The 17697-nt window shown below is 31.5% G+C and overlaps 2 protein-coding genes and 1 long non-coding RNA gene across 3 annotated transcripts; 2 read left to right on the top strand and 1 right to left on the bottom strand.

Moving 5' to 3' along the window:
- The first annotated feature begins 2098 nt into the window (after nt 1–2098).
- Nucleotides 2099–6097, top strand: LOC107940600 (cystathionine gamma-synthase 1, chloroplastic). The gene is made up of 11 exons (XM_016874041.2): nt 2099–2660; nt 3200–3303; nt 3524–3597; nt 3707–3875; nt 4239–4298; nt 4390–4593; nt 4700–4786; nt 5060–5167; nt 5320–5415; nt 5542–5660; nt 5844–6097. Exons 1-11 carry the CDS (start codon nt 2189–2191, stop codon nt 5968–5970), a joined length of 1620 nt encoding a protein of 539 aa, XP_016729530.1. The 5' UTR covers nt 2099–2188; the 3' UTR covers nt 5971–6097.
- A 2115-nt stretch (nt 6098–8212) lies between these two features.
- On the top strand, nt 8213–9030 carry LOC121216293 (uncharacterized). The gene is made up of 2 exons (XR_005912402.1): nt 8213–8516; nt 8787–9030. It is a non-coding gene; the product is annotated as an uncharacterized lncRNA (long non-coding RNA).
- Nucleotides 9031–13349: 4319 nt separating this feature from the next.
- On the bottom strand, nt 13350–17452 carry LOC121216292 (phosphate transporter PHO1 homolog 9). Its single transcript, XM_041091873.1, has 13 exons — nt 16792–17452; nt 16404–16695; nt 16225–16273; nt 16070–16141; nt 15843–15972; nt 15593–15713; nt 15216–15474; nt 15027–15131; nt 14861–14905; nt 14620–14769; nt 14036–14320; nt 13762–13901; nt 13350–13684 (listed from the first exon to the last, which is right to left on the bottom strand). The coding sequence occupies exons 1-13, from the start codon at nt 17366–17368 to the stop codon at nt 13585–13587; spliced, it is 2325 nt and encodes a 774-aa protein (XP_040947807.1). The 5' UTR covers nt 17369–17452; the 3' UTR covers nt 13350–13584.
- Between the last annotated feature and the right edge of the window lie 245 nt (nt 17453–17697).

Below are 17697 nucleotides of genomic sequence, written 5' to 3'. Positions count from 1 at the left end.
TTTTTATTTTTATTTTTTACATAATTTTTTTTAATTTCAAAATGTCACATGGATGAATTTAATAGAAGAATTTTAATAATGATAATAATTGGACCCAAAATTTTTAATCCAATAAATAGAAAGTCAAAATTTTTTAAAATAAAAATAAATTTAGATTATATTTGACCTTTAAATTTATATTCCATAATTCAACACAAATAAACTATTAGTGTGAAAATAATACTAATATACATTAAAAGTAATAGTCCCAAGTTGGTAATTAAAACCAAGAAAGTGACTTGTGATCTTGTTTGCACCAACTTTTATGAAATCTATGGATTGCACATTGTGCCACCAATTTGTCCACTAACATTTTATAAATCTAACTTGAGGGCATTTTTTTTTTGTTTTGAGTGTAATGCAATGCAATTCAATTTTATTTTAACTTTCTTTTAATGAAATCAGCGATGAAATATACTAATAGGGGTGTAAATGAACAAAACGTTCGATGAACTGTTCGTGAACCGTTCGTATAACGTTCGTTTATTAAGTTAAATAAATGAGTATGAACAAAACTTTTATGTTCATTTAATAAACGAACGAACACGAACAGAGATGTGTTCGGTTCATTTATGTTCATGAACAAGCTCGTTTATAAATTTATTTATTAATGATATTTTATTATAAAAATATTAAAATAATATCTGTGTAGATGTATTTATTGTTTGTTTGTTTATTATTCATTAACATTGTTTGTGAACATGTTCAATTATATGTTTATGAACATGTTCGTGAATATATTCCATTAAGTTAAATGAACATGTTGGTGAACATTAAACAAACGAACATGAACGTACATAATTTTAAATAAATGAATATGAACAAAAAATTTAAAATTCTTAACAAACACAAACTGAACACGAACAAGCTTAAAAATAAACAAACAAACATAAACAGAAATTTATTCATTCAAGCTCAGTTCATTTGCAACCTTAGTCACTAATAATATTAAAATATCGACTCAAAACATTTTATTATTGGGTTTGAAATGTTACTAATTACTCAATTTGTACAACTAATTCTTTATTGAATTTCAAACGGCAATTTAATCCTTGTACCAATTTACAAATTAACATATTATAAAAAAAAACTTCACAATGTATATTGGATATTTGAGAAATTTTTAATTAAGTTGAGACTTAATTGATGATGCATTATATTAATTCAATCAATTATTTAATATAAAAAAATTTAAATATAATTAGAGATTAGTAAAATTCTATTTGATTTGAAAAAAATTAAAAATTTTTGAATTTCGAATTAATAAAATTAAGTTATTATATTTTTTCGAGTCAACTCGAATAAGTAATTCGGGTTGAATTTTACAATTTGAATAACTCAAATAATTCAAATAACAGATAGGTGTAAATACTCCTTTGGTCCCTGCCAATTTTGAAAATGAGCAAATTGGTCTCTCTCAACAAAAATTACAAAAATAAAAATAAAAATATTTATAAAAAAATCAAAATTTATATTTTTTAAAAAATTATAAAATTTTAAAAAATTCTAAAGAATATATAAAGAACGGTAAAAATTTTTAAATATTAATTTTAGGTTCTTAATAAGTTAAATAAATATCGAAGTTTATTTATCATAATGACTTATTTTGTTTTAAAATTTTCCAAATATATATGATTTCGAATTTATATGCTCTAATATAAATTAGTTATACTATATCGCGATTTTAATTTAACATGTTTAATTTTTTTATTTAACTCAAACAATTTACTCAATTCGAATAAAGAAATTAAATTAAATGGAATGTAACAAAATATTGTGATTGCATAAAAACAAATTCATATGAATAATTGAATTGAAGTTGTATGTACATATCTCAAACACCCAAATATTCCAGGATTAAAATTAGGGGATATACTCTAGGGGAAAATGAAAAAGATTACTCACCCCACTTTATAAACAAATATTGAACCAGTCACTATCTGCCACGTAAGCAAAAACAAAGATCAACCTAACCCTAGTTAAAAGCTGACTCCGAAGATTAAAAAACAAAATTTCCACAAAACGACAACGGAATTCGCGTATTTAAGGAGTTGGAAGCCGTTGCAGGGGAAAGAAAGAAGGGAGAGCCTCTTCGCATCTCGGAGAAGTCGCAGAAAAGTGAGAGAGCTGAAACGCTGTCGTCAAACAAATGGCTGTCTCCTCGTGTTCCTTTCCTCCTAGGGTTTTCAATGCTTATTCTTCATTCGAGTGCCGTTCCGATCCCGACTTCTCCGGTACGCCGACCGGGGAGAAGCCTCGCATCGGGTCTAACCGACGAGTAACGGCATCGTTGTTTTGTACAGGCGGTGGGGGTTTGTCGTCTTTGATCTTTCGTTTCCCCCCGAACTTCGTCCGCCAGCTCAGCGTCAAGGCTCGCCGCAACTGTAGCAACATCGGTGTCGCGCAAGTTGTCGCGGCTTCGTGGTCGAACGGTCCCACTTCCGGTTACCCCTCATCGGCGGCGGCTGCTGCTTCTCAGGCAGCCGCAGCCTCCGTCCCCGTCTCTGATGGCGTGGCAGTTGTAGAAGGTTGTATTGACAACGATAGTGTACAGATTGGGGATTCATATGATTCCAAGACATCGTTTTTGAGCTCCGATGGGAGCATCACTGTTCATGCTGGTAAATGGATTAATCGTTTCCTCTCTCTCTTTAAATTTTGTTAAAACATTTCTTTTTGTTTTAATTTTTAAATGTTTTGATTTTGAACGGAAAAGAAAAGATATCTATATTTGTGGTTTTTGTCGATCCAATATTTACTATAATTGGCAAATATAATACTCAGCTTCTTTCTTATTTTTATTTAGATTTATCATTAATTCATACTTAATTATTTACTGTTTACTTTAATGATATCATATTATTAGTAATATCTCTAAATATTTTCAAATTTTATGTCACCTTATTACACATATATATTCAATATTTTTTCTTTTTCTATCTCTAATATAGTTGGTTTTTTTTTTTAAGTGTTTCACTATTACCTTCGCAAGTTCGATTAAATACAAATATATTATGCTATTTGTTTATTATGATTATTATTTATCTCACCAAATTCATATCCGAACAATGCAATTACAAATGTGAATATTTTGAATTGATGCAATTCAAATGACTCATCCAGACGCTTTTCTAATGGGTTTTACGTTTTATTTATGCAGGTGAAAGATTAGGTCGCGGTATAGTTACTGATGCAATTACTACTCCAGTGGTTAATACTTCTGCATATTTCTTTAAGAAAACTCAGGAGCTTATTGACTTCAAGGTATATTAATAGCATCGATTAATCTGTTTTTTCTGTAGATAATGTTTATGTTGATCTATTAGGGTTCTTGTCAAGGTTTCGATTTCAAGAAATGTTTTGGTCTTTTATATGTTAACTTGCCATTGTCAGGGTTTGGTGCTATATGTTTGCAGTTGTCAAGAAATGATGGTTGTCCCAAAAGTTTTGCTTTGCATTAACATTTTGTCTGATATTATTGCAGGAAAAACGCCATACAAGTTTTGAATATGGGCGGTATGGAAATCCAACCACTGTGGTTGCAGAGGAGAAGATAAGGTTTGGCTGCCTCTATTGTATTTTTCATTACTTTTTGTTAAATGGCATTTGCTTGTCTCTTCTATCCATGTCATTGAAACATTCGTAAGGTGATCTTTCTTTGTTTCAGTGCACTTGAGGGGGCTGAGTCGACCCTGATTATGGCATCTGGAATGTGTGCTAGCACAGTCATGCTGATGGCATTGGTTCCTGCTGGCGGACACATTGTGACAACAACAGATTGCTACAGAAAAACTAGGATATTCATTGAGACCATCCTACCTAAAATGGGAATCTCGGTATGACTTCAAATTTGTTCACGTTTAACTTTCAGTGAATAGTATTTGAGAATTATGGTAACCAAAATGCCCAGAGTTTTTGTGCCAGTCTTGTTTTATTGGGGGCAATTATGTTGAGATATCTTCTTACCAAAATATTGATGCACCTAGATGAATGTAGTTTTTAACTTAAAAGCTTACACCAGCCCCGTTTCTCTGTTGGATTTTTTTATTATATGTAAGAAGTGAAACTTGATCAGCAACCTAATGAAGTTTGCATCAATTTTAATGCTAGACTTTTCTTGAATGTTTATATTTATACAAAGTAGTATGTTGAAGTTTGGTTCATTTCTAATCGCAAACTTGCTATCATCCAACATGCAGGCTACTGTTATTGACCCTGCAGATGTGGATGGCCTGGAGTCTGCACTCAACAAGAACAAAGTTAGTAGCATAGAAAGTGGTTATCTTTTTATGTTTAGCTTGGACATAACAATACATTTTGAGTTGAGAGTGAATTATGATTTTCATGCAGGTTTCTCTTTTCTTTACCGAGTCTCCAACAAATCCGTTCCTTAGATGTGTTGACATAGAAAAAGTTTCAAAGTTGTGTCACAGCAAAGGAACACTTGTCTGCATTGATGGTACCTTTGCTACACCTCTTAATCAGAAGGCCCTGGCTCTTGGTGCTGATCTTGTTTTGCACTCTGCAACAAAATTTATTGGTGGACACAATGATGTAAACACTTTCTCTTGTTAATTTAGGCAGTTTGAATTACTTCTTCATTCATGTTTCAATAATCATTAATTCAAGCAATAAACATGTGTAATTCTCAATGTCACAGGTCCTTGCTGGTTGTATAAGTGGTTCTGAGAAGTTGGTTACAGAAATTCGTACTTTGCATCATATCTTGGGTGGTACCCTCAACCCGGTGAGTTGTCCTGACAGAACATATTCTTGATGTCTCGTGTTTATGTCACCATATTTTCCGTTGCAACTAGATTAATATTGTAATTGCACTGAGTTAAGAGGGCTAGATTGCTGAGGTGGGTGGTTGGATTTCTAGTCAGGAAGAATATGTTGTCATTTCTAGAATGATGCTTTAGTGACTTTCAACTTATTCTTTGAAGATTTGTGTCTGAAAAATTCCCCATTATAAGTTGCATGGTTTAAAGTAATCTGTTTGTTTCTATTGTTTAAACAGAATGCTGCGTATCTAATCATCAGAGGCATGAAGACACTGCATCTTCGTGTACAGCAACAAAATTCAACAGCATTAAGGATGGCCGAAGTTTTAGAGGCACATCCTAGGGTATGAAATGCAATGACATTTTAATAATTCCATTCTTGTTTATCCGTAAAATCCATTTAACGCCACTCAATTTAATAACATTTGATTTATCATATCCTATTCTAACTTGAATTTATTTCCCTGATCCTTGGCTTATTAAATTTCTATGGCAGGTGAAACGCGTCTATTATCCAGGCTTGCCAAGTCATCCTGAACATGAAATTGCCAAGCGGCAAATGACTGGCTTTGGCGGTGTGATCAGTTTTGAGGTTGGTTTCTTCAACTGCTTTTTAGCATTTTAACTGGGAATTGATCTCTAACCTCTGTTGCTTTCATTTGGTGTTTTATTCATGTTAAAAACTTCTCTAACTTTTCATGCTGTCAAAATCATTCAGGTGGATGGAGATCTGACGACCACCATCAAGTTTGTTGATGCATTGAAGATACCATACATTGCTCCATCATTTGGTGGCTGTGAAAGCATTGTTGATCCGCCAGCTATAATGTCCTACTGGTATGACAATTTATCCATTTATATCTTGCTTTTGTTTATTTATTTGGTTCCGGTGAACATTCTCTAACCACTGAAACAAAAGCTTAGATATGGGTCTCCCAACATGGATGGGAACCTTTGTGGAGCTAATGTTACAATGTTACGTGATAAATATGTGGTTGTTTGTGCAAAAATATGAAACAGGGATCTTAGCCAAGCTGAGAGGAGCAAGTACGGGATTTTGGATAACTTGATTCGATTCAGCTTCGGGGTTGAAGACTTCGAAGATTTGAAGGCCGATATACTGCAGGCCCTGGAGAGCATAGCTTAAATAGCGTTTTGATGTGTTTAGTATTTTTCCTAGTTTAAATGGGGCATGTTGATCTCCAAAAGTATTTTCTGTTGTGTTTGATTTTGGTAGATCCACATTGGTTGAATGAAGTCATGATTTTGAATAATTTGGAACTTTGGGGTGCTTGTTTTTAGAAAATTGATCTACCGAAAATGTTTTTTGTATTTTCTTAATCTTATTTTATGAAAATAACTTATCAAGTGGAAAGTGATTTATTGGTTAAAATAAATAAGTCCATTTTATTGGAAAACGATTTTCCCTCCAGTAATTTTTTAGAAAACAATTTTTTCGGCATAATTTAATTTTCATATGAAAATTAATTTGATTAAAGTCATTATATAATACAATTTTAGTAGGGAAATTTGTTTGTTACATTGTCAGTGGGTTTTTAAATTTTATAAACAAGGTTAGGGGTTTATAAGCATCTTATCTGGTATAATAAAATATGTGTGTGAATATTTTAAGGTTGCTTGTGGAAGAAAAAAAAAAGGACTCTACTACGAGATAATTCATCCTTTTAAAAATATTTATTATTTTAAAGTATTAATCTCACATGCAGTAATTTTTAATATTATTCAATATATATATTTATATTTAAGCATGTAATAAATTATTAATATATATTGTTTTCTTAGTTAATATTATAATTTTATTTTAATAATAAAATTTACCATTAATAATGTCGAAACCACCTTTTGAAAAACAAAAAAAAATTTAGGTTGTCGACTTTTAAAAAAAATAAAAATTTGGGAGTCGCCACCAATCTTTTGTTGAGGTGTGATTGGATCACCTAAAAAAACGGCTTTGGTCTACGAATTTTAGAAAACGGGTCCGGGAGTCGATTACGTATGAGGAAGGTTTAACACCTTCATTACGCCCAAAAATTGGTACCTAGTTAATTAGTTATTGTCTTAAGGTCGAAAATTTTAAAAATATAATTTTAAAAAAAAAACTTAAAACGTTATGTATTAAGACCCTTCTCAATCCAGAGAAGCAAAAATGCCACACCCAATACGTTAGGGCACAACATTCTAATTTCTTCCAAAATGAGTTAAGTCAAAATATTCGTATAATGAAAAACTTTAAAGGAAAATCCATTTATCCAAGATTTAAGAAAACACACCCAATACGTTAGGGCACGATTCCTTTAGAATCCCAAACTCGGAATATTTCCTTCACTTTAAAAGAACATCCGCTTATCCAAGATTTAAGAAATCACACCCAATACGTTAGGGCACAATTCCTTTATAATCCCAAACTCGGAAAATTTCCTTTATGATTTTTTAAAAAATCTTCATTTCGAGAAATCAATGCGTCACATCCAATACGTTAGGACACAACGTGTTGAATTCCCAATAATGAGCTTTTATTTTAATTAAAAGAATGTCCATTTTTGAAAAAAAGTTTGATTTAAAAAAAAAACTAAAAAATCGAGAAAAAAATATAATGTTATGCTACATTAAATATATATAATGCAATAATAAATACTACGATAGCATAGAAATAATGCAAAATATATGAACAAATAAATGAAATAATGATCTACAAAATATTAAATAAATGGACAAGATAGAAAATATGTAAACCTAAATTAATAGACAGATGGTTGAAATAAACAAAAAAATACATGTTCCCAAGAAAATATATAAATTTAAAATAATTAAAATAATATTAAAATTAATAAAACATGTACCTAAAAAAATATACAAGAAATATTAGTTTTAAAAGTATAAATACATACAAAAGAAACATTTATATATATACATATAATAATAACAATAATTTCATAAAAAAATTATTAGAAATACTGATTTTAAGAAAAATATGGAAAAAGGACTAAATTGGGTATCAAGTAAAAATAGGGGCAAATCAGTAAATAAATAAAGTTTGGAGGACCAAATTGAACGCGCGAATTACATAGAGGGGCTGGAAGAGTAGTTTTCCCTTCTCCTCTAAAACGGTGTCGTTCCAGAAGGGTTAAATTGAAATTAAAATAAATTAAAGAGCGAATTTAAAAAATAAAAAAACCTAATTATAAAGACATTTAAAGGCGGAGGGGCTAAAAGTGCAATTTTCCCCTCCGCATAAAAACACGCGGATCCTGGGTCCGGGTCGGGTCGACGCGCGGATCCTCCCCTCAAAACGGCGCCGTTTTCAATTGGCTATTTAAGCCAAAATTAAGGCCACATTTCATTTCAAAACCCCTTTTTTTTTAAAAAAAACTAAGTTTTCCAAAAAAAACTCTCTCAGCCTTTTCGTCCTCCGACAATCGGTCGGTCATCGGACGGTCACCGGCCACTGCGCTGGCCGCCGTTCTCCAGCGCCGGCACCACCGTCTGCGGTGGCCGAAAAAGAAAAAAATCTCCTTTTCAGCCTTCTCGACCCCTTTGCCCAAATATGGGCTTAAAACCTTCAAAATAGAGGCAGAGACCCCTCAAGAACTCGAGAAACCTTTCGGTTTCTGACCATCTTTCCTCGGAGACGGCTACCTCGGAGGCACACGGCGATTTAGGCTCCAAACGCAGGTGGTTTCCTTCCTTCCCTTATCTATTTTATTTGTGTATCTATAATGATAAAAACAAGAATAAAAAAAACTACAAGTAACAACCTTTTGCTTTGTTTGCTTCTCTGTTGTGTTGAAAAAAATAAAGCCTTTTTTATTGATTTCCCAAAATCCAATCTTTTTACAGTATTGGAATGGCTTTTTTATAGCCAAATAGAATAAATGAAATCAGGAAACGAATTTTGATTGATTCGATCTGATTTGATTTTTGTTTCCTTTCTTGTGTTCGCAGGTGTAGATCGTGAAGATTCGGGGCTTGGCTTCGCTCAGTTGTGGCGCTGTTGCCTCCTGGAAACCCTAGGGTTCCCTGAATCAGTCTTGGGCCTCTAAACTTTGGGCCCCCTTTGCTGTATTTCGGGTTTTGGGCCTTGTGGCCGGTCATTTGCTTTGTAAAAATTGGGCTTTATATTTGATGTTTTTATTTACAAAAGGGCGGGTAAAATTTAGGTATTACAAATAATATCTTTAAATTTATTGAAAATTTTATATTAATATTTTAATAATAACTATATATTATAATTTTTAAATATTTAGTAATAATGGTTTTATAATATACAGTTTTGTTCAACAATTGTTTTATAATATATTAATATATAATCATATTTAATTTCATTTACCCTTTAAAGTTCTAATGTGAGGTATCACTGTTTGCTCTAATATATTATAAAATATATATCTTTAAATTAAGTTTTAATTAGATATTGGTTATTATTAGGCACAATAATAAATTTAATTATGAACATTTACAATTTTTTGTCAATTTTATTCTTATTCATTTTTAAGTTAAATTTGGTCATTAACTTTTAAAAAATAGTCAAATCGCTTTTTTTAACAAAAATGTTGTCTAAAACATTAATTTTTAATGGTGTTTGTGTAGCAATCCACATGTATTTCATGCTGATACAACAATATTTTTCATATATGCCACATCATTTAAAAAATATAAAATATTCAAAAAATATATAAAAGTTCATAAAAATTAAAAAAAAAGAATGATATTGTAACAACCCGGTTTCCGATGGTACTGGAAAAGGCAGTTTTGGGGCCCTATTTTCGTAAACTAGCCTCTAAATACTTAATAGAGATGTTTACAAAGTTATAATATTGTTGAATTAAAATTTGTTAAGCCATTTAGTCAAAATTGTGAGTAATTAGGATCCAAGGATTAAATTGTAAAGTTCAATTACTATAGATTTTTAACTAAAGGTTCAAAATAGCAATTATACCATGTTAGATTATAAGCTAGTGGACTTTATGATTAATTAGCCACTAACTTAAGTTAATTAAAGTTAATTTAGTTAAAACATAATTAAATAATTAATTTATAATTTAATCCTAATATATATAACAAATCGATGGGAAGAAAGAGAATATCATCTTCCCCAATCCAATTCTAAGCAAGAAGAATTGCAAAACACCATAGCCAAGGGTTTTGAGCTTTTTGGCTTTAATTTCAAGTAAGTCCCTAGCCATTTTTCTTTTATTTTTACAGAAATTGAATCATGGGAACTTGATCTAGCTAACCCATGTACTAATTTGAAAAACTGTTAAAGTTTTAGAAAGTTTCCATGGTAGGGAATTGAATGATTTTGGTGTTAAATTATTAGAAATTAAGCTTAGTATAAGAAAGGACTAAATTGTAAAGCTTAATTTTTAGTTTCGTACATTAGGGGCTAAATTGAATAAAATGCAAAGCTATCATGAATTATTGGTAGGAGTTAGAAAATAGAGGGTGCCTAATGAGTTTTGGTGAAATCAGATTTTAATCCAAGGTTTTAAATTGAAAGTTATGATTGTCCCGATTTTAGGGACTAAATTCAATAATTTGTAAAATTTGTAAAAATGGGTATTTGATTATGTTTTGATTGAGGTTGATAATGCAATGTGTTTTATGATTATTTGTATCTAACAATAACACTGAATCGTTGAGAGGGAGAGGAAAAACGAAAGTGATCGACGAGTAACAAAAACTTCTAGTTTGTACATTTATAATTTAAAGTCATATAAATTGCTTGTATTTTCATATTACATGCATATGGGAGTACTGAGGTAAGTATATAGTAATGGTATAAGATATTGGATCGATCTTGAATGTGAATTCTCATAATAGAGGACTAAATTGAATAAAATAGAAAATAATATGAATTGTTTAAAATATGAATTATGCTATAAAATTGAGTGAGAATATGTATTGGTTGATATGAAATACATATGTTATGTTATTGAATTGAATTATTATAGTATACATGATTGAAATTTTTTATATGTGTGCTAAATTGTAAATGGAATTGAAATTTGATTCCCTATTAACTAGTTGGGTTGAGTCAGATATAAGGCTGAGAAGTCAACTTGAGGCAAGTGTAAATCTTGTTTGTGGTGCTTGTTTTAGTTAAATGACTTAGAATTTTATCCATGTACTAATATGTATTGAGTAGGTACAACTAAAAGCAACTCAAGATGATTCAGCAATCAAACAATCTTGCATACAACAATTAACAATTGAGGTAAATGGTTGTGGCCTTTTGTATTTTGTTTGATGGTTTAGCAACTAACATTCAATTTTTTTAATATGGAACATCAAAATGAAGAACTAAGGTATTAATCATCTCAAGTTACATTCCAAACTCCTCATGCATCAGTAATCGGTACAATTTCATCACAACAAGGGGAATGTCAACAAGGGCACCAACATCTAGGGAACCAACAACAATATGCATATGCAAGTAGATTGAGAAATGTTACAACATCTACAACACTAGCAAAAAGGGCAACAACCAGGGCTAAGGTGACTCACTCCTAACCTCCCAAACAACAACCAATTAAGCATGTTGCACTTGGATCATGCAAGGCCTAAAAATGTATACAAATGATAAATTTGGTTTGTAAATCTTTAATGTAAGTAACTTGAAGTTAACCATGCTTATTATGTTGTGTTTAGTTGATTTATTCATTTTTTATCCTGGAAGAGAAGGCTAGATACTAGTTTCAAGGCTTCACACCAAACAACAAGTAGCAAAGAGAGTAATGAAAGCTTCAACAACTTTTACCCCTCCTACCCTAACAACTAGTGCGTTGCACTTGGCACCAACCATTGTGCATCCTACAACAACCACCTCAAACCAACTAGCAACCACTAAGCCTCCTACATCAACAACCTTAAACCAAGCAACAAACACTAAGGCAAATCCAATGTCATCTCATAGAGGTGATCTATTAAGTGGAACCACAAAGCTAACTCCAAGAAAGACAATCCCAAAGCAACCGCCAAAACCAACCATTTGGAGACTATAAGTATATTCACATATTTTGTGGGTTTCATAGACTTTTGGGTTGGATTGGTATATTTTTGTGCATGGAAACTATTTTTGTGAGTTGTTTTAGTCTCAATTTAGGAAGATTCTTTGCAATTTTGTTTTTATCAATTGTTTAATATACTTTTTAGAAAACATGTGAAAATATGGAAACTTGTTTGCCATTATGTTTTGTGAACTGTTTTGGTCTTAATTTAGAGGGTTGCACGAAAAAAACTCTAATAGAACCCCATCAACCCAAATAACATTTCTACTCGCATTCATGTCTAAATAATCGATTTCAAAGGAATTAACAATCTAAATGTTTTTGAAATTTGCAATAAAATTATAATTAAAAAATTCAACTCATTTAAAAACCCAATAGTGTTGTCAAATTAAAAGTCAAATAAACACTAAATACCTCTTTATAGTTTAAACAACCATAATTTCTCCCCCTTTACTCCAAGGCATATTGGAAGTATAAATTGGTGCCCTCAATTGGCAGTAATAATAGACATTGCTTGAGCTTCTAAAAATTGACATTGTTCAAATCTTGTGAAATATTGTAGATTTTGATACATAAGAGACGAGTAGAGGAAATATGAAACAAAACTTGAAGAAAAAAAGGTAATTATGTGTAGGTTAGATTGGATTATTTATTTTTACCCTATTTTTTAATTTACAAAATAAATATTTTATTTTATTTTTTCATTTTTCGAGTATAATTAATGAAAAATACATTTTAATAACATGTCAATTTTTTATTGGTTGAAAGGGTTTTTAAACGAAGATAACGACTAAGGTTCATATTTGTTACGGAAATATAGTTTAGGTATTTGATTTGACCAAAAAAAGTTTAGGTATCTAAATCAAATACAAGATATAGTTTGAGGGCCAACTATTCAATTAAGTCATAAAAAAATTAACGTTTTAGCAAGTATTTTCATTTAAAAATAGCAATTTGATTCTATCTAAAAGGTTGATAATCAAATTTGATTTAATTTTTTTTTGAGGGTCAAATTTAACTAAAAAAAATAAGGGTCATATTCACAAAAGATATAAATTAATGTTAAGGATTAAATCCATCATTATACCTTATCATTAAGTCTAGATAAGATATTATTTATTATAAAACATTATCTTATTATAAACCAAATATCAATTGTTAAAGGAAAATGTTTCTATAATATTTTATAGCAAATATATTTATATTGTATTTGTATCACTAAAAATAAATTTAAAAAATAATTTCATGAAAATTCGTCAAACAATAAAAAAGTTTTACATAAAATCATCTAAACATTAAAAATTATTAACTTTTTTTAAAAAATTAATTTAATTTTCAAAAATATTTTTTTTTGGAAAAGTGTTTTTGTAAAACAAACCCATCCATTTATAATGCATTTTCTCAAATGGCTATTTGATGTTTATTTTCAATTTTATTGTGTTAAGAAGTAGCAATAATAAAAATTAATGTGTATGCTACACAAAGATTATATTGGTTCTACATATCAACCATTTTTCTTTTCATAAATTTATCAATGTTCAGATATCCGTCAAATTTTATAATCAGTCCTTTTACTTTACAATTTTGTAAATAAATTCAAAATAGTAAGACTTTTTTTTTTTTGCATCTAAACTTACAAATTTTTTTTTCTAAAATTAAAAACTTCAAAATTATTTTTTGATTAAATTTGGTTACATACTCTGGTATAAGTTCTCCTTTGGAGAAATTGCTTGTTACATGCTGTTGTCCCCATTGTGATCGTAGCAAAAAGGCAAGGGAACTGATTTGGATGCCCTGTATTTGCCCACATTGTTCAAATGCTCATTCTCCAACCTATCAAATTTCATATCATATGTTTACCAAAAATAACCATGACAGTATCTAGTAAAAGAGAGAGAGTTTAAAAATACCTGAAGAAATTCCAAATTCCACGACGAATGATCTCCAAGGAAGCAACAACAGCAGTCAAGGCGGTCCCGTGAAGGAAAAGTACAGTTTGAATACCTAAAACTTGTTGCATCCAAACCAGTCTCAACACACAGTTCAACGCCTGCAATTTTACACCCTTTAGTTCCTTAACCTAATCTGATGTTCATTCAAGAGATGGTATTACAATTGAAAATCCAACATCAAACAACCATGAACATATAGGTAGAAAGAGAAATTAGTGGGATGGTTTCTTACCATGGCTAAAAAATAAACAACTTTGTGTGGTAAAACAAGCTTATCCCTAAGCCAAGGATTGCTTGATTTTCTTCTAAGAAGACCCCAATCGATGACAATGTCCCAATATGTATTAAAAATGGTTGCCATCCCAGAAGTTGCAGCCGCCAAGACCAGCCATGTTGTTGCCTTCTGCTTTTGGAACTGATAAATTGTCCTAAGGGCAACCGCTGCTATGGTTGATAAGTATTTCAGACCATTCACACCATGTGCTGCATCTTTTTCTTCCAATAAACGTCTAAGGCACTGCAAGTTATGCACAACAAAGCTTTTAAACAAATGAATATGATAATTTTACAATAGAACCATCCCATACTCGTGTTTCGATACATAAGATTTTATAAAAATACATACCGATCTTATAAGGTCTAAGTTGGATTGAAATTTTATGGATTCAAGTTATTTTACCGACCTTAAATATGATGTTTTAAATCGATACAAAATATATGAAAATTGTTAAAAAATTAAAAATACCCATATGTAATATATACCCATAATCCGTACAGATATTTTACATGCAATTTGAACTATGTGTCACCAATTACCTGAATGAAACGGAGCCAGTAAGGAACAATGGCTACAACAATGTAAAAAACTCTATAAACTTCACTGTCCTCACACTTGTTCGATCTCTCTCTAAAGTTTCCCCAAACATAGTAGCAAATGTAGAACTCCAAACTTCTAAATGCTTGAACCTGCGCTTATATATGTATGTATAATGTGAATAGATATTGACAAGAAAACAAATTTAAGCAGGTTTCAGTAATTACAGTAAAGTTATCGAACCTGGCTTGTAAATTGATCTGCCAAGAAGAAATCAGGGAGGGTGACCTACATGGTCATAACATGAAGATAATTTATATGTAAATTGGTCTCCGAACTATGCACTTTTTAACAATTTGATACCTAAATGGAAAGGGAAAAAAGGATCACAATTGAAAGTTGCAGGCACCTTGTAAAGAGGTGCACAAACACAGCGAAATGCACATCTGATAAGAAAGAATCGGCTTGAACGATATATGATATTGAAAGGACAGAATGCTATTGAAACCACAAGCTGAAATTCACAATAAGAAGAACTTGGTCATTTTTCAGTGAGAAAAAAGGAAAATATAGTAAATAAGTTATGTAAAGGACATACAATGAGGAGGAAGAGTGGGATTAATTCGGTTAAAGTTCGGAATGTTTGAGTGCGAGGGTCAATCTCTATATCCAAATGTGAGATGACAGCAGCTAATGTAAGCAAAGAAAGACCAGAAGTGAGGAGGAGGAGTTGTCGATATCCCAACTCGGTGCCTTGCTTGAAACCAAATATAAATGGGAAGTTGATTCGATAACGCTTCCAAAAGTATATGTTTCCAGCGTACATGAGCATGTGCAGTGCTATGTAACCAAACAGGCTGCAAAGAACAGTGATGAAGCACAATCATCAATTTTATCACTCAAGTATTAATTACTCGTATTAGATGGCATGTAAGCTGGCTCAAATTGATGGGTTCTACATTCGAGTAACTGTACCTGTAAAGTGGAAATATGTTGACCATGTACTGATCACGTTCTACACTCTTAAGAAGAGCTCTTGCATGTAAATTCAAAATGATTGCCACTATTAGTGCAATGGAGCAACCTGAGAACAAGCCTGCATGTCAACACAAATTTGTTATGGAGACAGAAAAATCCCAATATAGTTTAACTCGGTTGCTTGTCCTTTAAAAATTTAAAACTTATTTTTCCGATCTCATTTAGTGCCAAAAGAAAAAGTGTTTACCATATAAAAATGTAATTCTATGTCTTTCCCTTTTAGCTTGAGGTCTTAGCTTTTTCATTCCTTTTCTGCGATTTCCATTAGCAAAGTGTTTAGCATATGTATCCTCCACCCTTTCCATAAGTGTAGTAACCTGTCAAACATAAAACAAAAAGAGCTAAGTTGGGTAGCAAAGGGGATGTAGTCGTATTTGAAGAGTCATATCCTTGTGCTACTTAGCCATTTCTAACCTCATCAGAGCTGCCAAAGTAAGACTTGTCAACCATCTGTAAGTAAGCTTTTGATGCATTTCGAGATGAGGTCTGCATGCTACCAGTTCGAATCAACCAACAATATTCTGATTTCATTTTATTTTTAACCCATAAAAAAGGTGAATTTTACTAACCTTGTCATATTTCTTCATGATCTTGGAAAATGCCAATTGATTCAGAAAGCTGATAAATCAAACAAATACAGATATGATTGACTATCAAATGCCCCACCAATAAAATAAACAGATTTTAATTTACTTATTAAAAACAGAAGGAAAAAAAAAAAAGAAACAGAGGAAGCCATTGAAATTACCAGTAGCTTTTCAAAAGTCTAAGCTTTCTGTAGAATTCAACAATAGCCCTCGTGATTTTCTCTTCAGCTGTCCTCAGTTCTTTCCTGCTGAATGATAAGTCTGATTTTGAACTTCTGATGACAGCTTTGAGTGTTGATAATGGAGTTCCAACCTCAACATTGATCTTTACATGATCCAAAACCTCTAATGGAGCTGCCTTAAAACCCTCTTTCTTATTACCTTCCCCTCCATTGATTCCATCATTATCTTCCTCCTTTTGCTCTTCTTTGATAACATTAATCACTGACCATGCTACACACAACCAGAGTGCAACAACTTAAGAAAACTTGGAATCGGACTCCTTAAACAAAACCCAGATTTTTTTTCCTGGTTTTCAGTTTCACTTACCTTGATTTCCACCGTTAGTGGGATGATCAATTGATGATGAATTGGAAGAAAATCCATTAGGAACAAGGTTTACATCATTTTGTCCAATAACTGGATTATCAACCTTAATCCTAAGAGCAATCAAGGCATTCATTTGTTTACTCAACTCATCAGCTTCCACAATAACTTCTGCAACGTTCTTCTTGTAAAACTTGATAACCTTATTGAATTCATCATCAAGTCTCCTAAAGAAAACAAGTTCATGTTCAGCTCCTTCTTCATTTGACCTGAGAAACATGGTCTGGTAATCCCCTTCTCCGTCTCCTTCTTGCACTGCACTTACCAATATCACTTCATCTTCATTGTTCTTCAATGTTGAATCTGGTCGAAACCGGCTTGTTAGTCCACTGAAAGCTCTGTAAAGTGATGCATTTCTCTTCAATTTTCCTTTTACTGTTGCTGCCATTGGAGACGGTGCGTTGTTCAATTGCTTGAACCTTAAGATATCTTTCAGTATTGATTTCAGATTACTGTAATCCACGTATGCTTCCTGCCATTCCTGCACCATTTGTGCTTCAAATTCCTTGCCAAACTTCATCTTCTTCCACCATAAATTAAAGAACCCCGAAGATTAAAACAAAGAAAATTGAGAATTGCAATGTGTTTATTTTTTTTCAATGATTTTGATGAGTTTTGAAGTTAAATACAAAGAAACTTCAATTTGCAAACTATGTACTACACTCTTTCTTACTTGCTTCCTTTATTTATGTGATGTAAAAATAAAAACAATTATATTGCTCAAAATGAATAAAGCATGAGCAGGATTGTATAAATTAACCTAAAATTTTTGTTTGAAATGATGATTTAGCGCACCACATCAGTTTAACGTTACACCGTTAGCGACAATTAACGGTTCAATGACTAAAA

This window comes from Gossypium hirsutum, chromosome D04 (genome assembly GCF_007990345.1).
Source record: "Gossypium hirsutum isolate 1008001.06 chromosome D04, Gossypium_hirsutum_v2.1, whole genome shotgun sequence".
NCBI lineage: Eukaryota > Viridiplantae > Streptophyta > Magnoliopsida > Malvales > Malvaceae > Gossypium > Gossypium hirsutum.
The sequence above is the reverse complement of the archived record's forward strand: the minus strand, read 5'-3'. Positions and strand labels throughout refer to the sequence as shown.